This window comes from Lepisosteus oculatus, chromosome 12 (genome assembly GCF_040954835.1).
Source record: "Lepisosteus oculatus isolate fLepOcu1 chromosome 12, fLepOcu1.hap2, whole genome shotgun sequence".
Taxonomy (NCBI): Eukaryota; Metazoa; Chordata; class Actinopteri; order Semionotiformes; family Lepisosteidae; genus Lepisosteus; species Lepisosteus oculatus.
Window position 1 is genome coordinate 33928708 of NC_090707.1, and position 12124 is coordinate 33940831.

General features: G+C 39.1%; 1 protein-coding gene across 1 annotated transcript in view; it reads right to left on the reverse strand.

Annotated features, from left to right (window-relative positions):
- Nucleotides 1-2443: 2443 nt before the first annotated feature.
- The window catches only part of cyp27a2 (cytochrome P450 family 27 subfamily A member 2), a 32834-nt gene continuing 23153 nt past the window's right edge, over nt 2444-12124 (reverse strand). The window contains exons 7-9 of the mRNA XM_015359333.2: nt 10365-10446; nt 5856-6059; nt 2444-5307 (exon numbers count right to left, since the gene is read on the reverse strand). Coding sequence (XP_015214819.2) covers nt 5191-5307; nt 5856-6059; nt 10365-10446 — 403 coding nt within the window. The 3' untranslated portion in view covers nt 2444-5190. The remainder of the gene's footprint in view (nt 5308-5855; nt 6060-10364; nt 10447-12124) is intronic.

Below are 12124 nucleotides of genomic sequence, written 5' to 3' on the forward strand. Positions count from 1 at the left end.
ATTGTATAGGGCTAATAAAGAAATATTATAACATTATTATTATAAAGCCTAAGCAGTCGGCTCTCTCCTGAACCAGCTGGTAGGTGGCTTTCTGGGCGTCCATCTCCCATTGCTGAGCCCAGAATAGCGAGAGTGCCAGGCTTAAATAAGGAGGGGCAGGTGCATGTAACTAAACTACAAAAGGGCTGGAGTGCTCTTAAGAGGAGGGATTACAACTGTGACACTTATTGCTCCAAGACCTTTTGGCTTTTTGATCTACTGTGTGTCTGGACTTCGACCTTGGATCTCCCTGTCTGTTCTGCTCGCAGCTCTTCCAGTTCCCTGTCTCCGCATAGGGTTCATCCCTTACTATCAGCTACTCTCAGTGTAACAATGTCATGTTAAATCTGTATGCTGCACAAGCAAGACCTCATTTAGAAGACTGTGTAAAATTTGAGTTGCTGCTCAGGTATCTGTCCAGAGAAGAGAAGCCTGATACATTTCTTGGATTTGGGATCCTGAAATCGCTTACAGCAGCTTCTTAAAAACCAAACAGACTACATGAACCAAATGGCATCTCCTTTACAAATGGTCTAATAACATCTTTCGAAGAAAGGAACTAACGTAATTAAATGAGGGCTTATCAATGCAATTTATAGCCTCAAAACATAATGTCCCTTCTGTACTTTATAAATATATCTCAATATAAATAGTCGGAATGGCTTAGTGATCTAAGGCACTGTGATTAGGTCACACAAATTAAAGCCATCTGGAAAAGTATAGACTTACTATCAAATGAAATAACACTTCATTTATGCATGTATGCTCATAGAGCAATGACTAGGAGAGAAACAATGACTAATCATTCTGAACAATCATTCATGACTGACAGATACACTTGTGTGATTCAGACAGTTGCTAATAGCACTAAATCACCTCCTATCTATAACCCATTAACATTCTCAATAATGAGGCGATTTAGCCTGTTGAACGTCAAGCAAGGTGAAAATCAAGAAAGAAAAACAGAAAGGAGTTGTGGTATTTCGTACGATCAGTTATAGTGGTACAACAGCTCAGGTGGGCTTTTCAGCAGTGCAGTTGAGCCCTCTCTGATTAGTCGAGGGTTCATGTAGACCAGTGTGATGGATGTCAGCACATGATTCACAGATTTGCAGAACAATACGCTAACTGTTGTGACAACAGACCAGTCAATGTTCAGTCACTTCAGAATTCCCATCCCACTTGTAGGGATCGATGGTGACCTGACTTCAGGGCTCTATGATTTTCAGGTCCTCTGAAATATTCCCTACATCAAACAACACAACAGTAATGCTGGAGACATGTTGCATATTTTTGGGGAGTAAAATAACGAGATCAATAAACATTAAGACCCATCACAAAACTACAAGAGACAAACAAATTTCCTCATGAATGCCACATTTTGCAAATCCAGTTCTGCAACCTCTTCTGTTTTTGTTCCTTTTCGTGTACTGTAGATAATGTCTGCTTACTTTGGCAAGCAGTCTTCCAAGGTTTTTTTTACAGATGATGATTGAACGGATTGCATTTTTTTTAGGTAAAGTAAAGTGAAAGTTTAGGTGGAACAAAGAACAGAAGAATATTGTTCAAGGAAATTAATTTAAGAACAGGCTCTGGAATACCTTTTGTTCTCATTGAGCACTCAAGAAAGAGAACAGAAGAATTCTGTAAGTATATAGTGCCATCTACAGTTGGAATGAGATCCTTTCTCTCATTTGTTTCCTGTTTCAGCAACTTGAAAAGCTTGTTATACAAAGGAAAAATAAAACTCATTTCTGGTTTTCTTTTCATTGTAAGTTGTTGGTGTGCAAATGGTGATATATTTTCATTTTTGTCCGGGTTCCTGCCTGATGCAAACAATGGAAAAATTCTGCATTGACCCCTGACCTATTCTAAACAACCCAGAAAAACTACTGCGTACTGTACATTTACATAGGACAAAGCCATGTTAGATTAAGGGGGATTTCACATCACCCAAACTTTGCTTTTTGGTCCTGTTCTTTAATGATACTATGATTACACAAAATAGACTCAATCATTTCTAAAGGTAGTTAGGCGAAGATTTCATCAAAGCTAAGTGAGGACCTCGGTTTTACTTCTCATCCGAAGGATGGCGCCTTTTTACAGTATAGTGTCCCCATCGCTATAATGGGGCATTAGGACCCACAGAGACCACGGGGTGAGCACTCCCTGTTGGTCCCACTAACATCTCTTCCAAAAGAAACCTTGGTTTTTCCCCAGGAGGTCTCCCATCCAGGTACTGGCCAGCCTGACACCCGCAGAGTTCCAGTGGTCTTCCAGTTGTGAGTTGCAGGATGATATGGTTGCTGTCTTAATTCTAATTTCCCATTTTCTAATTGTACCATATTCTCTTAGAGAGAAAGTAGCCTTCTACACTTAAAAAAAGAATTCTTACACATTTATATTTCACATGTTAATTTTTAATATCAGCTTTATATAGATGCCAAAACATTGTTTTGATGGCAAGAAGTAGGCTCAAAACAAACTAAACAACTACTTGCATTTGCACTCCCGAAATACAGTACATGTGCAAAAAATAACACAAAAACATGACTCAACAAGCCAGACTTAATACCAATAATTTAATAAAACGAAAGAACCAAAAACAGGTTTTTCAGGATTCTGTACAAAATAGTTATGTACTGTATATGAACATGAAAAGAAATCCAAAAGGAAAAAAAAAAACGCCCGATCCTTCAGTCATCTTCAAAGTCTAATTTAAGAGAAACACCAAAAAAATATAGTCAGCTCCCTTGAATGCCCTCAGTAACCATCCACACCAGGCAATTTCCCTTGCAACAGAGCTTGTTGTGTCACCTGCAACTACACATCTAACACCACACTCATTCAAGGCCCCTCAAGACAATTCCAGATCACCCAGATGCCATCCTGTACCTCCAGCAACCTTATTTACTGTATCTCTTGCAGTAAATGCCCAGCCATCTACATTGGAGAAACAGGAAGGAGACTCGGAGACTGCTTCAGAGAACACGTCAGGGCTGTGAAGATTAAAGATCTCTCCAAGCCCATTGTTTCTCATTTCACCCCTGACGGCCATGGTTTTCTGAACTCATACATCAGGAAGACTACAGAAACTAAAATTATCCTGCAGCTAGGATCACACCTTCCCCCTTCTCTTAACGACAGACTACTTTTCTTCTAAATTCTCTCTTCATTGTAGGTTTCATTTCACACCTCTCTTCACCTATCCTGACTACTACAAAAAATATAGTCTTCCACTAACTACAGCTCACACATTGACTAGGGCTTACTGAAGTGCAGATGATTCTACACTGTCAAAGTATATTTCTAACCCTACTGCCCAGAGAGATAATGTGCCTTGACAGGAGGTTTGAGTCCAATTTCCTGAGCTCCCTGCACTGGGCTCTACACTAGGAATGCAGCCAAGATCTGCATCATGGGAAACGACATAATTCACAGTAACTGCGATAAATCTGAAGGCAATCATCACATAACAATAAAAAGTAGATTGTTTGTGCATATTGTAGGAGTGGATAGCTTTCAGCTATCTATAATATAAATAAAAAGCTAAGTATTGATCAATTTCTATCTGAAATAAAGAAACTAAAATGGTGTGAGCAAATATTCCACAAACAGACACAGTATGACAAAGAGAATAAAAGTACAAGCTAAAGCAAACCATAGACAGAAAATATTCAAAGGTACACCAACACTTCCAAAGTTTAAAATCATGTGGTATTCTATGTTTCTGTTTTTTAAAAATGTTGCATTGGTTTATGAAACCCGAACTCTGCCATTAAGGATCTCACTGGATGATTGATGTTTTACACATGATTGGATGGACAATTCATCATTTAGAACAGCAGCCACCTTATATGAAATCCACTTAACTGTGTAACAATTTTTTTCTTCAAAATTGTGACAAATATTTGAATGCATTTAATTTTTTTCTATTGTTTAATTATTCAACGTTCATATTCTTCCATGTATCCTACAGTTTTAAGGAGAAAACCCAGGCAGAGAATATTTAACGTGACTTCTTCTCCTGTACTGTATTACTACTGTAGCTAGATGGGATCCTAGAATCGTTATATGATTGTAACAATGGGAATGACATACTGTACCATCATGGAGGTTCGCCCTGCTGCCTCACAGCTCTTGATGCCTGGAGATCTTTCTGTGTGCAGCTTGCATTTTATGCCCAGGTTTATGCCTAGATACTATGTTTTCCCCCCACTTTCCACAGACACACTGACCCTTACTTTGACTCTAAAGTAATTGTTAGACATCACTTGATGGGAATCAAACCATCAAGGAAAATCTTTCTTACTTTTCCTGACCTGACGTTCTGCTCTTAGTAAACAAAAGTTTTGGTGGTCTGTGTGTTTTAGGTTAAAACATTTAATTTATTGTGCTGAAAACCTCTTTATAGTGTAGATTAAAAATTGGTAAAAGCTTGGTAAACTTTAAAACCACATTCGTCAACATTTATAAGACTACATGTGTGTGTTCAAGTTAATATCTGCTTTGATACTTATTACTGCCCTTTTACTTTATGGAAATTGTGTTTTTAGATTGCTTTGCCAGCACTCATTACATGGCTATATACAACAATTTGTCCTAATTACCTGCTTCCAGACTGGTTTTAGTTAAAAACTGAATTGACTCAGATATACAGGACATGTATGTCTTGAACTACACAGTGATGAAAATGAAACTGTAATAAAATCCAGCAGCCAAAACTCCTAATCAATTCCTAGTAACCTTAAAAAGCTGATAAGACTGTTCCCAGGTATGAAAGTTCTAAATACAGGTATTATATGTCAATTAGCAAATGATAGTTTAATCTACTGTAGTCACTGCAAATATGCTTAACAAAGCAACTGTATCAGAAAATCAGCTCCACACAAATCCAATTTCTGCATTTAATTGTACTTTGTACTTTAGCATCAGTTGGGTTTTGCTGAAGTCAGGTTTTAAAAACAAAACCTATTAAAAAAGTGTTGACTGGAGATGAAATGTGTGGATACTTGGATTACAATTTACAGTTCTGCTGTAATCTGCCTTTAAAGTTAACAGTAATGTCCCATTACATATCCCTCTTTTACCCATCATTTCCCATGTCTTTTGCATACCGAAAAGCTCTACAGCTGCTCTCATGCTCTTCCTTTACTTCCTGGAAACGAAGTGCAGGTTGATGGAACCCCCAGGGATCATGAGTGTGCGGGTTTTGGGCTCCAGGACGCCCGACCCCACTTCTGGTTGAACCTCAAAGTGCTGCATCAGCTGGCAAGATAAGAGATGTGTCACCGAACCATAGCTATCAGCTAGAACACGATACGCGCATAGTTGGTATACCTTGCAGTTAACCATATAAAAAAATCTCTTGTTCAAGCTTAAACAACACTAATGAACGTCGAGGGTCTGTTTCTGATTTCTCATGCCTGGCGAACAGTAAAAACTAGAGGAGACTGTGTTCTTTTCAAATTCAATATATAGAAGTGTCAAACTAATTAAATGTTCTGTGCAAGCTCTTTATTACTATCAAATTAATAGTACTAAACTATGACAAAACTATTTTGGCAACGGCATTTGTAATTAACCCACTCATTCTGTAATTATGGTCTAATGAATCAATGTAACAGACAAACACCAATCCGCAATTCTGCAACAGAAGGCTTTTGCAAAAGCAATATATCCTTTAAAGCTTTTTTTTTTTTTACTGCTCTCTTCTGCAAGTTCGTTTCCTTGCAATGAACTCTTTTAACCTTGACTTATCTGGTATGTGTCTTTAGACCAACAAGTGTTATATAACTTACAGTTAAATAACTTACCCGTGACAGTGCAAAGTACATCTCCAGCTCGGCCACCCTCTTGCCCACGCAGGCCCGGACTCCCACCCCAAACGGGATGGAGCTGTAAGGGTGGTGCTGGTACCTCTCTCCTCCCCTCAACCAGCGTTCGGGCAGGAACCTCTCGGGATCCGGGAATTCCGTCTCATCATGGCTGGCAGCATAGTGGCAAAGGTGAAACTGTGTCTGTTGCCAAAAGGCAGATATACAGTTAGATAAGCACCTGCAGGTGCATTATAATGCACAGGAAGGGCAAACAACTGCTGAAATTAACACCAGCACAAGGACAGAAAGGAAGAAACCTCTCAGCAGTCAAGTGACAGGTTTACAGCAGGGTGAGAAAGATTAAAGTCACGATCACATACACAAAATAGCACATATTGACACTTCAAGAAATACAGTCCAACTGACACATGCCAAACATCCCAATGGACAGCAATGTGCAGTACTAGGGCTTTCATTCAGGGAATTCAGGGATAAAGCTGTAAAAAGGCGCAGGCCAAGAAATTGCGTAAAACAGTTCAAAGGCCCTTAATATCTCTTTTACATTTTCTTAAACTTAATTCTTTCCTATGCCCATTTTTATTTAATCAGAATTCTTAGTCATACAGTATGTGTGCTTTCTTAATGATGTCTATTGTCTTGTTTGTATATGGTACATATGTAAAATGTTTCTGCAGCACCAAATATACCAGAGTAAATTTCTTGTTCATGAAATGTTTGGTGCAAATTCTGATCTGATTCTGATCAACTATTTATCGACTTTGATCCTTCTGTTAATGCTAACAGACATTTTCAATGAGGATGATCTTAGCTCGATTAGTCACAATATGAGCCTCCAGGCTTTCCTGAGGGCATCCCCCAAGAGGTGAAGTTTACCGAGGTCTGCTCTGTTTGATACAAGGGGTAATACAAGGGAACTGGTTTCTATGTTTTATATTGTAACGCTTACGGCCGACAAGCAGTGTGTGTAAGAGCCGGCGTACCAGAGCGGGTGACGTCACCGCCCTTCCCTGTCATAGCAGGACCACAGCTACTGGGCTGTGGAGGGATCTCTCTTTAGCTCACGGGGCTAGGTCGCTGCAGAGAGACGCGGAAGTCCCGGGTTCGAGCCACCTATACTTTGGGCCGACCAGATGCGGCAAGGGCGCCCGCCTGAGCCCCCGTTGCGTTACATTGGTGTCAGAAGCGGGGTGGGATAGCCCTTCGCCGGGGACGGCGATTTAAGCGGGGGAGAGTGTAACGCTTACGGCCGACAAGCAGTGTGTGTAAGAGCCGGCGTACCAGAGCGGGTGACGTCACCGCCCTTCCCTGTGATAGCAGGACCACAGCTACTGGGCTGTGGAGAGCTCTCTTTAGCTCACGGGGCTAGGTCGCTGCAGAGAGACGCGGAAGTCCCGGGTTCGAGCCACCTATACTTTGGGCCGACCAGATGCGGCAAGGGCGCCCGCCTGAGCCCCCGTTGCGTTACAATATCTTTGTAACGCAATCTTAATATGGTCCCTTAATTACTAACAAACTTGAATGTTTCAGATGAGACCATTTTCGAAGACAGTGTTTTGGATAAATCATAAACTGCCTCCTACTGTGTGAATGATTCACTTACATTTTCTCCACAGAACATTTCTCCTTGTTCTCCATGTACACCCTGTCCACAAGGTGCACTGAACATTTTATCTGTTCTTCATTACGAAGAGATATTACCAGTTCTGACTTGGCACTCTTGCTACAGTAGATGGTCTCTGATCTTGACATCCCACACTGTAAACCCCTCTTCAAGACCTAACATTAACCTCAAATTTGGTAGGCATCATTCTAATGACAAGAGAAAAAGCCTCCAAATGGGACTCCTGCTTTAAACCAAATGACTGCCCTCATTGTTTTTCTAGAACCTTCTGCCTAGTGCTGTAGTGAGAACTTATTTTGGAAGTTTACATGTTGCAGTTTCAGTTTAAAATGGGTCAGAACCTACTTGGTAAAACATGTGCTAAACTGTATCAATAATTACTTTGCACTCTCTAAACGGTTAAAATGAGGAAGGCCTTATTGAAATGGAATGAAAAGTTTCAGAACTGCTAACAACTTTCTGCTTTTGTACAGCGTTTAAACAAGTGAAGCGGTAGAATCTGAAAAACTGTGATGGCTATTTTTTTAATTTTGTGCTCAAAGTATTGTACAGTAACTGTGAATAGGATTAATGGAAAGCAGTATTTCTACTTCAGATATTTTTTACTAATTGACATATCAAAAAGACTTAACCTTTTAGAATCTGACCTTTTGTATTATAGAAAAAAAAGAAATATGTACTCATATTGCAGGAATACCTCCCTGTTATATAACAATATTTACCATCTGCACCTGTGTTCAATGTACCCATGTTGAATATTCTGATGTTATGAGCTTGTCAAATGATCGTATTATACAAGGTGGGCATATACCGTTTTATTAGACACAAACTAATCAGTTTAATGCATGTCAACATGTGATATACAGGGGGTCTCCATTTAACATTTTTAATGGGAGACTGTAAAACGGGAACTTTAAGCAGGGAATAATTTCCCAGTAAGAAATAACAAATAGGGATTAATGGGGTTTTGTAGGATGGGAAAATTCCCTTGAGGATGTTAGTTGCAACATATTTCTTTCAACAATAAAAGGAACCAGGACATGATGACATAAATGTACAGCAGTGTACACCTTTTCCGCGTGTAAACCGAATAATTACAGTAATGACCCATTAAGTTAATGATAGACTTACACTTAATGTTTAATTAAAATTAGCCTTGTCTGAAATGTTTTAAAAACACTTAGAATGTGAAAAATAACAATGAATGACAAAGAGCTAGTGTGAGAGAGTGTGAATAACAGACATTAAACATGATGTTCTTTTCAACTTTTAAGCATTTCATGCATAGTAAATAAATAGCACAAGAGAAGTTGTCTCTGCCTGCAGTCTTAATAGCAGTGTAGGTCAGTATTGTTTAAGGAGGATTATGAAAAAATTGCAGTAATTTTGTTACGGATTGGATTTGATTCACGAAAGACAGATCCCGAGTAGATATTAGCATTTTTACTCAAGTATGTATTTTTGGATTTAGTTTTGATACTCCGGAGTCATTGTGGGGTTGTTTTACGGTGTTGTATAGTGTTGCTTAAAGTTGGAAGCTGGGCACAAGAGGTGTAACGTACGTACGCCAGTAGGTGTCCAAGGACACATGGGTCATATTTCTTCCCATTAAACGCAAAGCCTGGCCATATACAGTGCGAATGGATGAGCCCAGTAAAGTGTGTAAGGGTGTCCCAGTGAAATAAATGGACAGTTTTAGACAATGAAGAGAAATGGAGTCTTCAACAAGAATTCGTTTGTTCTGGCTCTTTCGGTTGGGTTTGATCCACAGGAGACAAAGAGGAACTGAAGAGACTATTGCCTCTGCGTGACGAACTGGCGTTTTGGACTGAGTAGGCGTCTCCGAAAGGGGACCACCAGCACATCACAGAAGCCCAGAGGGGATCCGCAAGCCAATCCGTGAGAGACCACCCAAACACCCGTAATACGTAACTCGGTTGTCAGCACCGATTCACACCTAGGAAAACCTTTCACGTCATAACAGGCCATAAAGAAATTGTTGTTCAAGGCATATCCTTGAATCAATAACTTAGTACTAACTGCATGGGCGCTAATAGCATATTTAATTTGTTATGGACATTAAGAAAATACTTGATTACACATATTCAGAATAGAAACATTTTGTATATAATGTCTTGATGTAAGCTAAGCTTCATCACGCATTTTTCTGTGATCTATCTGTTTATGGCCTTATATTGAAAAGAAAGTAGAAACAAATGTGTCGACACTCTGAAGCTATTACAGACATTGGTGCAATGTTCAGGCATGAAATGAACTGAAAAAACCCTGTGTGGATTCCCAATGTTAGCTTAGGGCATAATGGCAAGAGTACATTGAAGCTGTTAAACTCCAAGTCATTAGCCAACTGCAGCAATTTCATCACATCATGTAAAATATCTGAAGCTTCCAAAATGCCAAAATAATTCAGTTTTCCAAGTCCATTTTGTTTTCTTTTCACATGCTTCTGCTGCAATGGATAGTGCAAATCTTCTGCAAAAAGTTAGTTTCCTCTATTTTAAAAAATACCTGTTTGCCTAGGCCTGCTAGCACAGTTTATTTTACAGGCAGCAAGATGGTGTCCCATCGCACCCTAAATTAATATATATCAAGGTGTCTCCCACTCAAAACAATGGGAAGGTAATACTGTTTAAGCTTTCAAATGTCCAATCTTAACATTGCTCTGGTACATGTAAATATGGATAAGAGAAATAGGAAAATTTACACAATTAGCTGTCCTTTATATATTACAAAGTAAATCATTACTAATCCTAACCCTGATTTCTCCTCAGGTAAAGGAGAATGTCTTACTTTTGCATTATCTGGGCCAGTTCAAAACATTTCAAAGAACAGCCCCAGGACCCTACCTTCTTTGGGAACCAGTAGTCATCCACGATAACTTCATTTTCTACGGTTAGTCGACCATTTCCTGGAACCACGGGGTACAACCTGAAAAATAAATTAGCTATCATCACCAAAAATGTTTAAAAATCACAGTAGTGTAACTCGCACTACAGTACATTTAATGGTCCGTCATCAAAAGTGTTAGGCATTCCGGAAAGTTCATGTACCAGAAGTCTCACAGCCCTCCAGCTGTTCGCCATTTTCACAGGAATTTGAGAACAGTTAAATGCTGCTAGTATGGAAAGAACTGGTGAATTTTCATCCCAATTTGAGGTCAAGAGAACGTTTTCCTTAAAAGAACTCTTCCTCTGGGAGGACGAACTACATGTCTAACAATGCTGCTACCACCATGCTTGACAGTAGGGATGGTTTTGACTGACTATAGTACAGTATGTTGAGTTTGCGTCAGATATGACATTTTGCATTTAATTTAGAAATGTCCAGATTAGTTCTGGTTGACCACAAAATCCTTTGGCACATTTGCAGTATCAATTTGATGCTTTATTGCAAATCCCCATGCGGGATTTGAGATTTGTTTTCAGTCCCATACAAGAACCCATTGTGAAGTTACCAGGATGTTGTTGACCTATGGCTATTTTCTCCCATCTCAGCCACTGAACTCTCTGACACTTTCAAAGTTGCCATTGGCTTCACAATGTCATATATACTGTTTCCTTCTTGCCCAGCTGCTAAATTTGGAGGGATAGTCTAAACTAGGCAGTCTATGTGCTGTCAGTTCTATATACGAAGAGTATATCTTTGAATATTTTTATATTTATTGTAAACCGTTACTAACCCTAGCCCTGCTCTTGATGTGTGCCTTTCTACAACTTGATTCCTTAATTGTTAAAAAAACAATTTGGACTTCATGGTTGAGTGATTGAAAATCACTTCCTTACCGAGAGACTCTATAAAGATAGATGTTGTGAAATCATGAGAATCATTGTTATTGCACACAGACATGTACTGGGTTGCCCCAGAGCAAAACAGTGTAATGCACAATGGAAGAGTGTTATTTTCTTAAGTAAAAATGTTTCTGATGATGGTCATGCAAGAGAAAGGATACAAATAGGCTACCGGGAGCAATTTATTGCATAAGCTGAGGAATACAAGCAGAGAGGGAAGAAAACAAAAACACTCTAAATAAAACCGCCAGCAGTTTTGACAGATCTCAAACAAGTCCTACTGTCAAGGAATAGTATATTAAAGCATTAATATGGGATTCTAAGGGTACTCAATGAATCTTAATAGAAAAGAAAAATATATCCATTTACCTGATACAGATGTATCAGGTTCTAAGACTAAAACAAAACAGCATCTAAATATTACAGGAAAGTTCCTTTACAACAAGAGAGCAATAAATATCTATTACTGTCTACAGACTTTTTTTACTCCTGCTATTATCAAACTCCATTAGATCGTACATACTGTATCAGTCATCAGATTGTATTCAGTCTTGATACCGGAGTCAACTGTGGACGCCAAAAAGACAATACATTTCTATTATTCCAAATTATAGAAAAAGGTCCTTCTGTTATTGATAAAGGAAACTATGAGATTGGGAAAAAGCTCCCCAATCATTTTTTGTTGACAATTCATGATATCTTTCCAAACATATGGAAAAGCAAGACCGGAAACCTAGTTTCTGGCAAGAATTAGGGGAAGTCTATAGAGCTGGAATTTCCCTGTTAGTCCACCAGAATCCGTCAACTCCGACAATGCA